Below are 16,491 nucleotides of genomic sequence, written 5' to 3'. Positions count from 1 at the left end.
AGAGTCAAGAGTGAGTCAGCCATTTGAGGGGGCAGAGTGAGTATGAGATGCTGACCTGCTGTCTGTGGGCTGGAGGGATCTCTCGGCTCCCTCATGATGGAGCTTGCTGATCAGTTCTCGGGGAGGAGAAAAAGGCTTGCCTGTGTGCGCCCGGAGACTTACGGGCGGAGCTCAGGGAGGCAGGTGCCTGGAAAAGCTCTGTCCTCCCCAGGTAGGGCTCCCAGCACATGTTCTTTGGCACACTGTGACCCTCGCCCCCCTCCCCCATTTCTCCCCTCTTCTTGGTCAAATTCTGAGCAGCAGGTTGATTAGGGAGAACTGTAATGGAGTAAGGAATGAGATGTCAGGTGTGTTTGGGGCAGATGGGCATGTCCACGGAGGGCAGATAGGGAGCAACACCAGGGGGTATGAGATTGAGGGGCAGAAAGACCCCTAGACACCCCAGCAAGGCCACATGCTAGCAATTTGCTAACGTGGGAACCCACCCTCTCTCCGGTTTCCATGTGTGTGTCCCTGAGGCTGGCTGAGGCAGAGCCCAGGAGCATTATTCTGGGGTATGTGGCTCATGGGGCAAACAGCCTGGCTCAGGGACGCCTCCCTCCACCCAGCAGGATCCTCCTGGTCCTTCCTTTGCAGCAGATGAACTCCTCAGTGCGGATGGCTGCTGTCCCCTGCCTGGGTCTGACCCTGTTTCTCTGGAGCCAAGGGCCAGGGGTCCAAGGCCAAGAATTCCAATTCGGGCCCTGCCGAGTAGAGGGGGTTGTTCTCCAGGAACTGTGGGAGGCCTTCCGGGCCACCAAAGACATCGTGGTGAGTGACAAGTGTTGTTCTGGACCCAGCTGCAGCCATTACTGCGCACGCAGGCTGATATTTTATGGTGAAGGAGCCCTTTGCAGCTTGCTGACTGTAACTTTGTGGCGTCTGAGGCAGCACAAGCCCACAGATCCTCTCACACATGAGGAAACTGAGGCTCAGAAAGATGGGATCAATCTATAGGAAAAGAAATACAGCCCAAAAGGAATAAAGAAGGGACTACATGTCAGGGGACTCCACCAATGAGGAGTCATGGGAAATCTTTCGATTTCTGGAGTTTCACCTATGGCTTTGCCTGCCTCCTACTAGTCTGTTCCACCGGCCTGGGCCTTGGCTAAATGTAGAGAGAATGGCTGATGCTGAGGTGGGATGGGGCAGCTATGAAATGTGACTGTGGATTTATCCTGGGCCTGAAGGTGATCTAACATGTACCCTCGCAAATGCACCCAACTCCCTAAACAACTGTCCAGGTGCAAGGCAGAAAGAGGAGCTGGATGGGGCAGCCTGGAGGAGGGGACAGGGCACCTAGGGGTGATCCTGACCTGGAAACCAATGCACAAGGGGTACAGTACCCCTGTTCCATCAGTGTCCTTTCCTGCACAACCAGGAAGTGAGGAGGTGGGATAAATGAGCTCTAAAGCTCAGTCATCACAAGGAATCTCAGACTGCAATCCAAGATCTGGGATGCGTGGTGGGTGGCGGGAGGAGCTCCGAGGGCTTGAGGCAGCTCAGAGGTGCAGCCCCCCAGCCCCAGGGAATATGGAGCAAAGCCCTGCCCCTAGTGGGTGTTACACCAGTTAGGCTTCCTTCCTCCCATCTCAAGTGACCAGAGGAATCACCCAGGTCCCTCGCCAGGGCTCTAAGAACCCCTGGGATTCCATCTGCCCCTGGGTGTCACGCTTAGCGAGTTTCTATGGCTGGCACCTTCTCTCCCACCACAGGCTAGCTCGGCACCACCCTTCCTGGGCCACCTTTGGTCCCTCTGGCCTCAGAGAGCTCAGACTGGGTGGGTGCAGGAGCCTGGGGAAGAAGCACATATTGGCAAGGCTGGCTTCTGTGCCAACCCCAACCTGGAGACATCCTCTCTTTCTCTTTCTGAAGCAAGCTCAGGATAACGTCAAGAGCGTCCAGCTGCTGCAGAAGGAGGTTCTACAGAACGTCTCGGTAATCCAACCTTGGGGAAGGACAGGGCCTCCCTCTGAGGCGGCTGGTGTTCCCTGGGTGGGGCTGAGGGGCTGATAGAAGACCCGGGCTGAGCTTGCACAGGACAGGGTGGCAGGAAGGCAGAGAAGTCCATGTCTGGGGTCATCACCCCAGTACCTGGTTTATGAGGGTATAGGAGGGGTGTGGGGATTAAGGTTTGGAAATACCTTTCACCAGGGAGTTGCCATCGATCTTTATTTCTCTTTTGCGTGTGTGACCCCATGGGCATCTGCTTAGGCCTCCCACTCAATCCTTCTTCCTCACCCACTGCTGTCTAATCCCCACCCATCTGGACACTCACTGAGCACACAGGGGCTGAGCCCTGGTCACTGCAAGGTGCTGAGCATCAGTGTCAGATCTCGAGGGGGCTAGAGTGAACTCCTTGTGTTCCAGGATAAGAGCTTTCTCCTCCCCTCATTTCTCCTTGCAGTCCTCTTCCCTGGCAACTTTCAGACATCAGATGTCTGGTGCTTTTTAGGGTCCATCCCCTCCCACAGCCATTAGAGAGGCCACATGGTGCAGAAGCAAGGATATTACCAGATGGGGACTCAGGAGTCCTGGAGCTAGGCCCTTGGCTGCCACTGCCCGGCTGTGCGACCTGGGCAAGTCTCTCCTCCCTGAGTCTGCGGCTCCTCCTGTAAACCAGAGGTGCCCCCCTACATGCCCCTGAAGGCCCCTTCCGCTCTAGTGTCCAGCAGCACCGAGCAGACCCCTGCCTCTGCGGTGCTCCTATTGCCTTGTGCGGCATGTGGTTGCTCGCCCAGGGCTGGGGTGGGCGGAGGCCTGGCTCCGCAGTGACCCGGACCCCCCCCAGGATGCTGAAAGCTGTCACCTCATCCATGCACTGCTGAAGTTCTACTTGAACGCCGTCTTCAAAAACTACCCCAGTAAGGCAGCTGAATCCAAGATCCTGAAGTCCTTCTCTACTCTGGCCAACAACTTCATCGTCATCGTGTCAAAACTACAACCCAGCGTGAGTAGAACAAAGCTGAGACTGTGGCCCGTGGAAACCGCGTGTTTTCAGAAACACCCCCTCCCCCCACCTCCTTATGTGGTTCTGGCTTTTATTCCCTGACAGGGGTTCGTGGGTGTCGTGGAAAAGAGTGCAGGCTCTGGGCACCAGCAATTCTGGGGACCAGCCCGGGTCTGCTTCTAACCAGCTGGGTGACCCGTTGTAAGGCAGTCAGCCTCTCTGGGCCTCAGTTTTCTTAGCTACAAAACGGGGAGGATCACCCCTACCTGGCAAGATTGCTGGGAGAGTTAAAGGAGGCAGCCCCTGCATCTAACAGGAGTTCAGCAGCGGCACCTTGAAGATGTAGGATTTCAGGCCTTGGGAGGCCCTCTGGCTTCACCAGGAAGGAGTGGGAGGGCGTTTGTCTCTGCTCCTACCCAATTCTGGGCACAGCTTTTTTTTTTTCTATTCTCCAGCAGGAAAATGAGATGTTCTCTACGAGCGAGAGTGCACGCAGGCGGTTTCTGCGGTTCCAGAGAGCGTTTAAAAAGGTACTCAAAGCCAGGAGCTGAGACCTTACTCATCCAGCAGGTGGACTGACCTGAATGGCTGCCACATGAGGGAGCCTCAGAAAACCAGTGCAGAATTCAGGGTGGGTGACCCCACCCGGGGTGCGTAACCTAGTGCAGAATTCAGTGTAGGTGACTCCACCTGACTTAGCAGAGCACAGGTATATCTGCATCAGTTAGCACATACTTTGCACAAGCACCACAAACTACACAGTCTACTTTCCTGTCGGTTTCACATTAAAACGCTGTTATATTCCCCTATGAGATGATTTCACTGACGGGGACTTTCCCCAAGAGAGTTCTATGGCTGCTTGAACTGGGCAGTTGGAGTCCCAAGTGAAGGAGAAAGTCGGGAGCCCTCCCCACAACGCCTGCAGTGTTTTTCATACTCCTCAAATGGTCCAGTTTCTCAAATGGGGAAATATATTACCATCTCCCAAATTAAGATAAACAAAGAAAGTTCAAATTTCATCCCCAGAACCTCCCTATACTGGCCAATTTTGATCATGTTTTTGAGAAACAGATATATCAGCCTAAAAATAAACAGTGAAGAGCAGTAACATACAAAGGAAAGGGGCCTTTGGGCCTCGGTTTCCTCATCTGCACAGCAGGCTCGGGGAGGCAGAGCAGATCCACCCCCTCTGGGATTCCATGGCTCTTGTCCGGCGTCTCCCCTGCTGCTGCTGCTCACTGGTCCCTTTGTTGTTACCCCAAAGGCAACAACACACAAAGACAGGGAACAGGTGCTGGGTGGGTGAGTTCATTGGAGGCCATCCCAAAGGTTATCTCCACGATTTGGAGTCAGGCCAGCTCTGGGAGTGGGGGCCAAGGAAACCTATTCTTGGGGCTAACATGGCAGATCTTCAACTCTCCTGTCCCTTTAGTTGGACATAGAAGCGGCTCGGATCAAAGCCTTTGGAGAAGTGGACATTCTCTTGGCCTGGATGGAGAGATTCTACCGGCTCTGATCGCCTAGACCTAGACACCCTCCTGGTTCTCTGCATCATTTCAAACAAGTGTCCTTCCTGTGATGTACTCCGGGCACTTCACACCTTAGATGATGGGTCCCCTTCTTGGCCCAGGCTTGTCCACAAAGACTTCATCCTTTAAGTGGCCCCAGTGACAGTCATGGAAGTTCTCTGAGATGCTGTGAATAATCTACAAGCAGATTCCTATATTTATTATGATGCAACTTGAGTCCTGTCGGTGTTTTAACTGACGTGTATTTATTTGTAGACTGTAAGTTCTGTGAAGGCAGCAGGAATAGTGCCCCAGGCCTCTCTCTCCTCCAAAAGCCTCATTGCCATGTGGGGTGGTGAAGAGATACTTGGTAAATGCCTAATAAACTGGAGTTTTTGCCTGTCTTTGAAATGTTGAAGAACAAGGAGGGGCGCTGGGATGTGAAGCTGAACTCGAGGGCATGGAAATCACACTGTCATGGGATCTGAAGGAACAGGCATCGGGGTGGGGGTGAAAGGCACTGGTTTGAAGTGTAAATGATAAAAGATACAATGTGCGGTAAGCGCCCAGCACAAAGCAGGCACTCACCAAACATTCCTGTTCTTGCTGGTTCTGCCCATCCCACTCCCACCATCCCTTCCCCTTGGGTCCCTTCATTCTTATCCTACTCATCCTTTCCTTATCTCCTGCTTGAGCAGGTGCCAGTCAGGCTACGGTGTCATCATAACTGGATGTACTGTCCAATCTAATGACATTCCCTGCTAATAAGAGCCAAGGAATTCAAGTCTGGGCAGCCTCTCCTTTCTATTTCTGGACACGTGCCCAGTGAGGCTGAATTGTGTCTCTGGGAAGGGCTTTTTCCCTAATAGTAAGCCTGGGTATTTTCTAGTCTCAAGCTCTGGCCGAACTTTGTCGCTGACTTTGATCCAGCGATACAATGTCTGCCTAGGCCCTTGCTCAGAAAAGTTAAGAGAAGGGATATGGCTTGGAAAGGAAGCATGCCACCTCAGGAGAAATGCTCTGGATACCCACAGCCCACCTGAAAACCACAGGGGCTGCAATGGTGTGCAAGAAGAATTGGGGGCACTGAGCTGTGTATGCTCAGGGCAGAGAAACAGGGACAAAATTCAAGGTGAGACGTGGGAAGTAAATGAGGGCTCCAGAAACAGAGGGAGTTTGGGAAGCCAGCAGACAGACAAGGCTCACTGGCACCAAGGTCTGGGCCCGGGGAGACAGCTGGAGAGGTGAATCTGGGAGGGGATATTGACGTAGTCATCTGAATCAGTGTCCTCCAACCTGGCAACGGGCTGGTGGTAGATGCTCACACATTCACAGCTGGCCTTCAGAGATGCGGCATGGAGCCAGAGAGCTTCAGACACCTGGGAACAACCAAAGAAACATCACTGGATCTGCGTAGGGTGATTTCAGTCTCTCTCCAGGCAGATTTCCACAGCAGGCAATTGGGCGATAGTGGTGTATATGCATGGTCGCTGACTTCTAGAAGGCAGACATGAAGGGAATTCCTGAGCTCCATCAAGCGGCCCAACCCTGGGAATTTTTAGGGTGGTGTCTCACCTTAGGTGACTGGAAAACACTTAGATCTAATGAGGCAGGAAATAGTCTCAATGGGGCTCAGTAAAATCATGTGGCTAAGCACGGGTCTGAAAGAAATCCAGTTGCTGGCGGAGATTCCCCTCTGGGATTAGGTGATGTGACTTGTGGAATAAATATGCATCTTCTCAGGCAGTTATTCAGAAGCAGTGACTCATCCCCTGCACCTCTGCAAGGGCTTGGAGAGGCCGTGACATGGTATGACAGTGCCTTCTAGGAAGGGGCTTGGTGGCCAAGGGGAGGAAGGAGGCAGAGCATGTGCAGACAGTGGCGTCCCTCTTTCCCAGACAGAAACTTCAGGATCATCTGCCTTCAGGCTGGGTCAGTTCTTGGGGGACAGGGCTGTGTCACGATCTCACTGTAGTTCAATTATGGGAACACCCACCCAAGAGGCTGTGGGAGGGAGCGGCACATATTTAAACACAAGAGATGAGAACTAGAAGTCCAGCCCCCAGAACATAGTAGGCACTCAGTAAGTGTTCATGGAAAGGGACTATTACCTTTTGTATTTTACCAGAGGGGAAATGAGCAGCAGCTTGCTTCAAAAATATAGCTTCCACTGCCCGTTACAGTTCATCCTTTGAGATTAATTTATTTGGCTTAAAAAAATGAGGATACTCCCTGTGAAGGTTAAAATATTTGGAAGGAAGGGTAAGATCTAAGCAAGATACAGGCCCAAGTGAGGGCATGTGTGATCGGAGCGCAGTTCGAGAGAAAAGGGCTGGTGTGAGGGTGGGTGGACAGGATGGGCTCCGCTGGACCACACCTAAGCTAGTGTGCGTAGCAGGGGTGGATGAGGGCAAGGTCAAGAACCTGGAGACGGCTGGCAGAGCTGATACTGTTGCTGGGTATCACTCTCCCCTTTCCAGTGAGGCACACCAGGGCCCAGCCAGACTGTAGTCCTAAGCCTCCCTTGAAGGTAGGTGTGACCACATGAGTAAGTTATGGCCAATATGATATGAGTGGAGATGGTGTGTGAAACTTCCGGGTCATGGTCTTAAGGAAGCAGCTTGCATCTTTCTCCCGCCTAAAAGCTGGAGTGCAGGCATGGTGCTCAGGATTTAGCATTGCCTACGGATCAGGCAAGACTCCAGATGATGGTGGAGAAACAAGGCAGGAGGCATCTGAGTCCCTTGAAGACCTCACGGCTCAGGCCACCTCTACCTGGCCCCCTGCTTTTGTCTGGGAGGAAAACGGGCTTCCATCTTGGGAGCCCTTGGTTTTAGGTCTGTTGCATTAGCTCAGTCCATACCCTAATGACAACAGGGACGTGGGCCACCCTTAGTTTTGCCTGGATCCTGAGGTAACAGTGTTTTAACTACTGTGAGAGGAAAATGTGCTGGAGAATAAAATGTTTTCTCTTCCTAGTTTGGGAAAACAAAGCTGAATGGAGAGGTTGGAGGCTTATTACCCATTTGCCAATGGCGATTTATAGAAACGCGAGTTCCCTATGTCCATTCCTAGATGACAAGAGGAATCTTCCTACTCAACACCAGCCTACATCTTGACACCTGCCCAGTCATCCCTTAGGCCAGGCTTAACTGCCTCCGGGGATGGGTAAGCTACCTCCTCTCAGAGAGGTAACTAGAAAGTTCTCCGTCATATTGAAGTGAAACTGGGTAGCTTCCACTCCCTTAAGACCTCCTAGAAATGGAATCTCCACATGAAAGCCCGTTTCTATTCACAGAGTGACCGTCTATTATCCTCTGCTGAGCACCCGTCCTTCCCACGAGAGGTGCTTGGCTACAAGCCAGGTAACTAGGTCTACCACGCCTGTGGGGTAGTCAGCTCACTGACACCCAGGAAGAAACGGTACGTGAGGTTCCCGGCCTCCCGGCCCAGGAGCCGCTGGGAAAGCCCGCGCCCAGGCCCGGGGCCGCCCGTTCCGGCCGCGCCTGCCAACCCGGCGGCCGCGCTTACCTGCGGCGGGGCGGGGGGTGCCGAGGCTCCGGGGCCGCTGGCGGGGTCCTGCCGCTCACCTGGGGGGATAGGGAGGCTGAGCTGAGGCCGTGCGGCGGCTCCGGCCGCACCCCCGGCCCTGCGGAAGGCCGGGGAGGGAGGAGCGGGTCCCGCTGCGCCGGGCTTCCCCGGACGCCTGCGTCTGCGGCGGCCCCTCCACGCTCAGACTGTTTCTGCAGGTTCAGCTCGCCCCCCTGCCCCGCTCGGCAGCCCCCCGGCCCTGCTCCCCGCTCCTGCCCCCCGCCCCTGCCTCCCCTCCACGCTCAGGCTGTTTCTGCAGGTTCAGCTCGCCCCCCTGCCCCGCTCGGCAGCCCCCTGCCCTGCTCCCCGCTCCTGCCGCCCGCCCCTGCCTCCCCTCCACGCTCAGGCTGTTTCTGCAGGTTCAGCTCGCCCCCCTGCCCCGCTCGGCAGCCCCCCTGCCCTGCTCCCCGCTCCTGCTCCTCAGCGCCTGCGCCCGCCCCTCCCCTGCGCGCCCCCGGCCGCGCTCCCGCTCACCCGCAGCGTCCGCCCCGCGAGGGCGCCGAGGGCAGGTGCTGTAGACGTTGTTTTGGGAGCGAGGTCGCTGGGACACGCGCGGCCGCCGGGCGGCCTCTAGGGTGCGCATCCTCACCGCCAGTCGGCGGGCCCGCCTGGAGAGAGCTGCTCGGCCCAGCGAGGGAGAGGAGAGAGGACAGGGGCGTCAGAGGGCATGCCCCCCAACCCCCCTCCCCTGGGCCTCCGGAATCTAAAGGCCGTCTCCCTCCCCTGCGCTTGGCGACGCGCGAGGTGTAGATGCTCAGCACGCCAGAGGCACAGCCTGGCCGGACACTGAAGACTAAAGGCCCAGGGCTCTTTGCGCAGCTCAGCCTCCCAAACCTACCCCGGCCTCTCACCTTTCCTCCTTTGAATGACCTTTCTCACCACCAGCCCCAGCAGCACCAGCAGGATGAGGCCCAGCACGGTGGGGATGAGGATATGAAACCCTTGGTCTTCCACCTGGGGCGTGGGATGGCCGTGGTCGAGGGCTCTGAGGAGGGAAGGAGAGACGGAGGGCTGAGGCAGCACTCTTGAGCCGCCAACATTTTTGGAGATGATTCACAGGTTTAACAGAATGATCGCTCCTCCCCCCAGAGCGCCTTGTCTGGGGAGTCAGGACACCTGGATTCAAATTCAGGTTCAGCTTTTTTACTGGCTGGGTGATCTTGGACCAGTCTCCTAACTTAGGGAGTCTTATTTCTCAGTACACGGATATAGTAAAACCTATGTCACAGAACTGTTTTAGAATGAAACCAAACAGTGCATATGAACGACCTGGCTAAGCAGCAGGCAATAGATGTCAGTTCTTCCAACGTCATGAACCTCAGCTTCGTCGCAAGGATATTGCACACATTAAATGAGTTAGTTTCTTATAACTGTGGGAAAGAGGATGCTTTTCTGAGGATGCTCCCTCTGCCTGAGTCTTCCCTCAATTTTCTTGGCATATTGAAATCTTACTTTCCTTAAAGGGCCAGTATATAAGTCCTCTTTTCCTCTCCAAGCCTGGTAAACCAGAATCAATTTTTTTCCTCTCTGTCCCCAGTTCATACAGTTACAAGTCTTACCACATTCAGACTTGGATTAGTTACTAAGATAAGACCCGGATATTGCATGCTTTCATCTTTTTTCATCTTCAGGACATAGCAAGATACCTGGCACATAAAAGAGACTAAGAAAATGTCTGTTGAATTGACTTGAATTCTTGTCTGCTTGTAGGCTGGTACAGTTTATTGAACTAGGAATCAGAAGTCCTGGTTCTATTTGAATCCATTTAAGCTCTCATGACCTCAATTTCCTCATCTATAAAACCCAAATGATGTAGGTTACTGACACATTTGTCTTTGCCTAGGCAAAGAGAATCCCAATAGAGGTTTTCTGTGGAGTCTGCTCTCATGCTGCCCTTAAAGGTCCATTGCAGCAGTGCCCTGCATTGCACCCTAGCCTTCAGACCAGGGCTGTCCAATGGAAGGACCACATAGTCACGTGGGTAATTTAAAATTTCCTAGACCACACTGAAAAAGTAAAAGGAGACAGGTGAAAGTAGTTTCCATAGTTAAGAGTTTCATGGTTAATTTTATTGTCATTTAGTTCTTTGCCATCAAAACAGATTTGCATGAATGCCAAGTGGCTCAAAGATTGGGGTCTCACTTCTCCAAGATCTCCTGCCGGAACGTGGACAAGTGTATTCGTTTAATGGGACCAATGAGTTAATGTGCTGTCATCACAGTAGATTTCACAGTGGCTTCTGGAGACAAAGCCAAGACAGGTCTCTGCTGGTGGACGCTGCAGGAAGATTTCAGCGGCTCTCCTCACCTGAAGCTCCTTCGCCTGGTTTCTAGCCCAGCCTTACCTCTGCCTGTGAAGCCTGGTGTGGTGGTTGAAGCTGGCTGTCTGGGGCCTAAGCAGTCCCTCCCGAGCTGAGGTCTTTGAGGCTGTGGTGGATGGCAGGAAGGTTGGGGGCTTGGCAGCTGCTACTGGAGATGCTCTGGAAACTCGAGGGCTGTGGGTGGTTGGAGGGGTGGGGGTGGGGTGGGTCACTGGAGAGGCCTCCATCCTTTGAGCTGGTGTGGTAGCTGCCAGAGATAGTGGGGCGGGAAAAAGCAACCTTCCTTATATATGCTCTAGTCTCTTTCCTGAGCACACTGTTCCCTTTTACCTAGACTGTCTTTGTTCTCGCAGTCCTCCTGGCCTGCAATGCCCTCTTAGTATGCTGTCTACACCCAGCAGATTCTACCTTTATTTACTTCAAACACCATTTCCTCCAAGAAGCCTTCCCTGACTTCTAGGCAGAAGAGCTTGCCCTCCTCTGAGCATGGAGAAAAACCTTGTTTGTAGTTCTGTTCCCACTCCACTTTGTGCTGTATGTGTGAGCTGGTCTCGTCTCCCCCAGCCCACACCTACCAGTCACAAACTGGTATATGATGTACTCAGTTTACACTATCCTATTTGGCAGTCTAGTGTAACAGCATTCAACTAGTGTGTCTACCTCACAGGGTAAATGTGAAGGTATGATGGAAATATTACATGTCAAAATGCAGCTAAAACAGGAAATGATTTGGAAATGTAGAAGTATCATTAGTATAATCATCAGTGATCTTTTTATTGCAATATAGAGTTGTTAAAATTACTGTATGCCAGAAAGTGGAAGACAACCCTGTGGGGAACAGGAGGCATGAGGATTTCTGGCTGGGAGTTGTCTGCCCAGTCTTTTGTTTCTGCCATTCATAAAAGAGTTGGATTTTGTGAATGGAGCACAAAGTTCATTACTAGCAGGGCCACCTGGTGGTAATATGTAAGTTTTGCAACCAGACCAAGTGAACACAAGGCTGTAGGATGAACGTCAAGGACCGAGAAGCACATCTCAGGGAGGCACCCTCTCCTAAGTCAGGCACTTACACATCTGAGACTCAGCTCTGCTCTGCCAACCACTCTAGGAACTAAATACATGCCACCTCCTCCATTTTTACAATGCCACATCATCTCCCCCACCTCTCCTACCTTCTCTTTGGTGAACTGACCTTTGGATGTGAATTCCAAAGAACTGGCGAGCTCAGGCACATGGAGCCAAGCGGGCATCGGCATTTGTAGAAATCTACTGAACCATGTTGGAATCTCAGGAATTGGCTCCTCTTCCCAGAATGGCCCATAGTCTATTAGAGAAAGAGGACTACATGGTGAGCTCTAGGAGGGGACAGGCCTGGGAAGGACTGTTGGTCTGAGCTGAAGCTGACTCAGCCCGGGGGGTGGCGGGGAGGGGATGCAGGCAGGGTCCATCCACCAAGTGGAGCTGATAAAGAACCGAGCGAGGGACTTCCCTGCAAGCAATTCTTGTTCACCCAACCCAGTCAACATTTCCTGCCAAACCACCAGAGGCCACTGAGATCCTAGGCTGTTGGATCAGTGCTGCGTATGTGTGGGTATGTCAGTGGAGACAATGAGAAAGGCAGGATTCAGGAAAAATACGCAGAAGGTTGCACCATAATGTAACAAGTTTGGTCTATCGGTGTGGCTCGAAAAATGACTCTTTTCCCTTTGCACTTGTCCCTGATATTTCTCACGGGACGATTATGTAAGGTGATTACGTTCTTTGCTTCCAGTGTCCTCCAGCCCGAGTCTCTCCTCAGTCCCACCCCCGCCCCGCTTCCCTCACGCTCCATGGCACAGTGCCACATGAGGAGAGCGCCTGGCTTGTTCCTTTCTTACAGTTTGGATAGAAAGTTCTGTGCACCGTGAAGTTAACTGACTCTGTGAGGTTTTCAACTACAGAAATCCTGATTATTATTGGTTGGACTGGCTAATAGGGCAATAATGTGAATCCGGAGGACGGCTAAAGCTTGATGGTTGTCCCAGCCTTCCTGAGTGGCACCATTTCCCAAGCCTCCGCCAGGCGGGCACCTACCACTGTGGACATTCAGGGTGACTTGCTGGGTCTTGCCCCGGTCCGTGTTCAAGCCCGTCCCGCAGGCATAGACTCCGCTGTCGCTCTCAGTCAGCTCCATCACCTCCACTAGGAATAGATTCTTGTCCGGACACGACTTCAGGGTGACTCGGCGCTTGTATTCCTCCCTGACAAAGTTCTTGTTGGACACCACAGTGGCACATACTCCAGACTCGGCTACCTCCCGGCACAGGTATATCCTCACGTGCACTTCAGGAAGCGGGCATTCGATGATAATGGATCCACCCAGAATTCCCTCCAGCTTTACTTCCGGGAGGATCCTCAGAGCCGCAGCTACTGCGAGGAAAGGCAGTTAATGTAGAGGGAGCCTCACCCCGGCCACATCTCCAGCCCTGTTTCCCACCCAGGCCCCAGCCCAGCGTCACACTCATCCCCGATCCAGCTCCATGCCCACTATCGGCCCAGAAGCAAAGGTAACCCCTCAGCCCTTTCCTGATCTCTAGTCCTGGTCCCATCCTCAGCCTCTTCCCATCCTTAACCCTGTTTACACCCCCTGTCCATCTCTATGTCTGTCCCCAGCCCTGTGGGGGTCCCTCAGACCTCTTCCCAGCCGAAGCCTTAAAGTAACCTTCAGCCTCATTCAACCCACACCGATAAGGACTGGTGACACCAGCCCCCTGAGACCATAGCCATGCTTGCTATCCCACCCAGGGACAGTTGTTGTGCGGTGGTGACCCCACCCGGAACTTGACTCCCAAGTGGCTTCAGGTGGTGTTGGGAGGCAAGGCTCAGCTCTGCTACAGCAGGTTTCCCAGCCCAGTTTTGTTTTGCAGATCCATTCAGCCAAAACAACCACTCACCCCCAATCCTCTTTGTTAAACCATTCATCAAGCATTTATTGAATGCCTTTCGTGTGACAGTAAGATGGCAGTTATCCCTCCCCTCACAGAACGAATCATTTGGCGGGTGATACAAATGGACAGCGCCCCCAGCCGGGGTAACAAGCCCCGTGACAGAGATGCACAGGGTTCCCTGGAAGCAGCAAGCAGGGGCACCTGGTCCAGGCAGTTGCAGTGGGATGATGTGGTTTGAGGAAGGCTTTCTGGAGTAAATCAGGTCTAATTTGCAACCGGAAGGACTGGGTGTGGAGGGCAACTGAGAGAATGATTCTCTTTACTGAAGTGGGAAATGGGCAGAGGGAAGGCAAGGGGGTATATGGATGTGTGTGCGTGTGTGCACATTGTGTGTGTGTTGGGGAGGCTGTGGAGCAGGGAGGGATAGAAGACGTGGTTCATGTGTGCCTGACATCAAAAAGCTTATGCTTTGGCTGAGAGAAGGCAGGTCTAATGCAGCTGAACCAGTGGAGAAGAGGGTGAGGCCAGGTAAGACTAGGTGCCAACTAAAAGGATCCCTGTGAGTGTCGGCATATTTCTGGAAGAGGGCTCATAGGATGACGTGTGCATGTTGGGGTGGCGGGGGGACATGGGTGCAGCAGGGGAGACCCTTCCAGACAGTGAGAATGGCTCCCTTGAAGGCGGGTTATGAGTGAGAACGGGGCGCGCTCATGGGGTGGAGAGAAGTTCTCCAGCTTCCTGAAATTCATGCAAGGACCACGTGTGAAGAACAGCTCCAAGGAGTTTAGTAGAATGAAGAGAGTCAAGGGAAGAAACGGGGCTTGAGGCTTCTGGATGAGCAGAGAGATCTGAGGAGGACATTCTGGGGAGAGGGAAGAACATGCACAACAGTAAAGAGGGAGAAATACCCTGGGAGTGTGAGATGGGAGCAGAGGAGGCCAGAGAGGGGCTGGGATGGAAGCATTTACAGGAGCTCCCTAAGATCTAAGGTGCCGCTGGTGTTAATGTGGGAGGGAGAAGCAGAGGGCCAGCCAGACACGTACATGAGATCCAACATGGAAACCCTCACACAAATATCTCAACGCTGCTTTAAATCTGCTGGAAACCGAGATGTATGTAGCCTCGTGAAGTAGCCTCATGAATACGAAATGTGGCTATGGAGGGGTGACCTGTTCAGTGGGCAGAGACCCTATCAAGGGGATGGGGGAATCGCTCTGCGTTCAGGTGGCACACACCTGTGTGTAAAGCCCAGCATGTGAGAGTGAACACAAAAATGTTTTCGGATCAACCCGGCCAGAAAGGGGCATTAGCGCTGCTTTCCCAGAGTGAGATGCTATAAAACGGGCAGGGGCAAGACGGAGCAGAGAGCTCCTCCCCTCTCCTAGGCAGGCACCTCCAGTGGCCTGACTCTGCTCAGGGAGCCTTTGGGAGTAATTAGGGTTAGATGAAGTCATGAGGTGGACCCCTAGAGGATTAGGGTCCTCATTCCCTCCATAAACCTAAGAGGCCGTGTGTGCACACAGGGAGGTGACAACCATCTGCAAGTCAGGAAGAGGGCCCTCTGCAAGAATCATCTCTGCCAGCACCTTGATCTTGGACTTCTGGTTTCCAGAACTGTGAGAAATAAATATCTGTTGTTTAAGCCATGTAGTATATGGTATTTTGTGTAATAGCAGGTGTTTTTTTTTTTCTCAAAAAACAGAGAAAATATAGATATAACCCCTTGGGTTAGAACTTGTGCACAGTGTATGTAAGGCTCATAGTGGGGGAACTTGCTAGGAAGCAGATGACCTGGTCCTGCCCTTCAACTTGGTGATTACATCTGTCCAGGGTGGGGCCTATTAATTTGCATAGTCAAATAGGCTTCCAAGGTGCCCTGGAATTTTTGTAGTTCTAGGATATATAACTGTGTTTCTGAATGATTCTGGGGAAGAAAGGGAGGGCTACAAGGTATCTAAAGGAACTAGTTTGCTTAATATTGATATTTTAGAGAAGCTACTCAGTGACATTAATCTCTAAACTGGTTTTGATTTTCAGTGGTGACGGTAAGGGAGAGATGTGTGATTTAAAAGTCACCCTCAATATATCATTGGATATAAACATATGTTTGGGACATGGGAAAAAGCATAATTTTCATAATGCAAAATAAGGTCTTGGCAAAAAGGCCCCCAAGGTCTTGGCTGGTGGCAGAGCTCTGGAGATAAACTTTGGATTCCATGCAGTTGCAATTTTCTAGACAGTGTGCTGACGAGGACTCTATTGACTCAAATCATAGCAGAATTTCTGGAAGAAGCAAGCTGGCTTGAGATTTTTATGTGTATCAGACAGAGCATGGATTTTTTTAAAAAAGGATGAGAAACATGCTACTCAACTTTCCACTTCTGCATACACTGACCTACGTGTGTCCAAGCTCACTGTTGGCCCTTCGCCCTTTTGCAACAAAAGGAGAGTCTCCCCTCCTGTCCAAAGCCAGTCCCTCCTCCCGTGCCCTATGTCCATCCTGCTCAGCTTCCTTAGAACATCTCTTCGGCGATCACCCCCTTTCTCTCCCTGCCCGGTGCTTTCTTCTTTTCCGGCACCACCATGGCTTATGCACGTTCACGCACAGGCTCTGATGTTGCCCACATTGAAAAACTCCTGGTTGGCCTTTTGCCTCCCTTTCAGCTGCCACACCTCCTCTGTTCTCTCTTGAACGAGTCGACAAAAATCACTGGATCCACTTCCATGCCTCCAATTCCTCTTCCACCCACACCTGTCGGAATTTGGCCCCCAGCATCCCATGGACACTGCTCCGGTCAAGGTCACCAAACCTCCTTGTTGCCTCCTGTGGTCACTTCTTGGTCTTCACTTCCTGGCCTCCTCGGCAGCATTTTGAGAACTTGAGCCCTCCCACCTTGGAACCCTTTCTTCTTGTGGCTCCACTGACACCACACTCTGGGTGACCGACCGTTCCTTGTCCATCTCTGTGCTCACGTCTTCTCCATCCACCTCTCAGTGCTGGGATACCCCGGGGCCTGGTACTTGAACCTGTTCTTTTCTCTGTCCTCATTTACTCTCCCCACACCAATTCATTTACTCCTGTGGCTTTTAATGCCAACGCTGTATAAATTTCAGCGTGTACTCCTGTCTTGTCTTTCCCTCTGAGCTCCAGTTGTC

The 16,491-nt window shown here is 52.6% G+C and overlaps 2 protein-coding genes across 7 annotated transcripts in view; one reads left to right on the top strand and one right to left on the bottom strand.

The window, feature by feature from the left end:
- Positions 1-16,491, bottom strand: part of FCMR (Fc mu receptor) — a 33,146-nt gene that overhangs the window by 13,975 nt on the left and 2,680 nt on the right. For 3 of the 6 annotated variants that reach the window (XR_008999425.1, XR_008999428.1, XM_057508033.1), the window contains exons 2-7: positions 12,482-12,817; positions 11,602-11,732; positions 10,433-10,659; positions 8,940-9,073; positions 8,563-8,706; positions 8,029-8,087 (exon numbers count right to left, since the gene is read on the bottom strand). Coding sequence is in view for 3 of the 6 variants with exons in the window: in XM_057508033.1 (XP_057364016.1) it covers positions 8,029-8,087; positions 8,563-8,706; positions 8,940-9,073; positions 10,433-10,659; positions 11,602-11,732; positions 12,482-12,817 (1,031 nt within the window). In the remaining 3 variants the exon portion in view is untranslated. Of the gene's footprint in view, positions 1-4,742; positions 5,877-8,028; positions 8,088-8,562; positions 8,707-8,939; positions 9,074-10,432; positions 10,660-11,600; positions 11,733-12,481; positions 12,818-16,491 lie in introns of those variants that run through there. The other 3 variants (XM_057508034.1, XM_036909811.2, XR_008999427.1) reach the window with 3 other exon arrangements.
- IL24 (interleukin 24) lies at positions 292-5,493 on the top strand. The gene is made up of 5 exons (XM_036909814.2): positions 292-810; positions 1,915-1,977; positions 2,831-2,989; positions 3,445-3,519; positions 4,422-5,493. The coding sequence occupies exons 1-5, from the start codon at positions 502-504 to the stop codon at positions 4,503-4,505; spliced, it is 690 nt and encodes a 229-aa protein (XP_036765709.2). The 5' UTR covers positions 292-501; the 3' UTR covers positions 4,506-5,493.

The sequence above is a fragment of the Manis pentadactyla genome, chromosome 9, assembly GCF_030020395.1.
Source record: "Manis pentadactyla isolate mManPen7 chromosome 9, mManPen7.hap1, whole genome shotgun sequence".
Taxonomy (NCBI): Eukaryota; Metazoa; Chordata; class Mammalia; order Pholidota; family Manidae; genus Manis; species Manis pentadactyla.
The sequence above is the reverse complement of the archived record's forward strand: the minus strand, read 5'-3'. Positions and strand labels throughout refer to the sequence as shown.

What these genes read in the sequence shown, in the direction of transcription:
- IL24 (XM_036909814.2), top strand. Translation starts at nt 502, where the DNA reads ATGTGTGTGTCCCTGAGGCTGGCTGAGGCAGAGCCCAGGAGCATTATT. An exon ending in GGGCCACCAAAGACATCGTG is followed by an intron (nt 811 to 1,914) that starts GTGAGTGACAAG and finishes CTCTTTCTGAAG; the next exon opens with CAAGCTCAGGATAACGTCAA. An exon ending in TCCAGAGAGCGTTTAAAAAG is followed by an intron (nt 3,520 to 4,421) that starts GTACTCAAAGCC and finishes CTGTCCCTTTAG; the next exon opens with TTGGACATAGAAGCGGCTCG.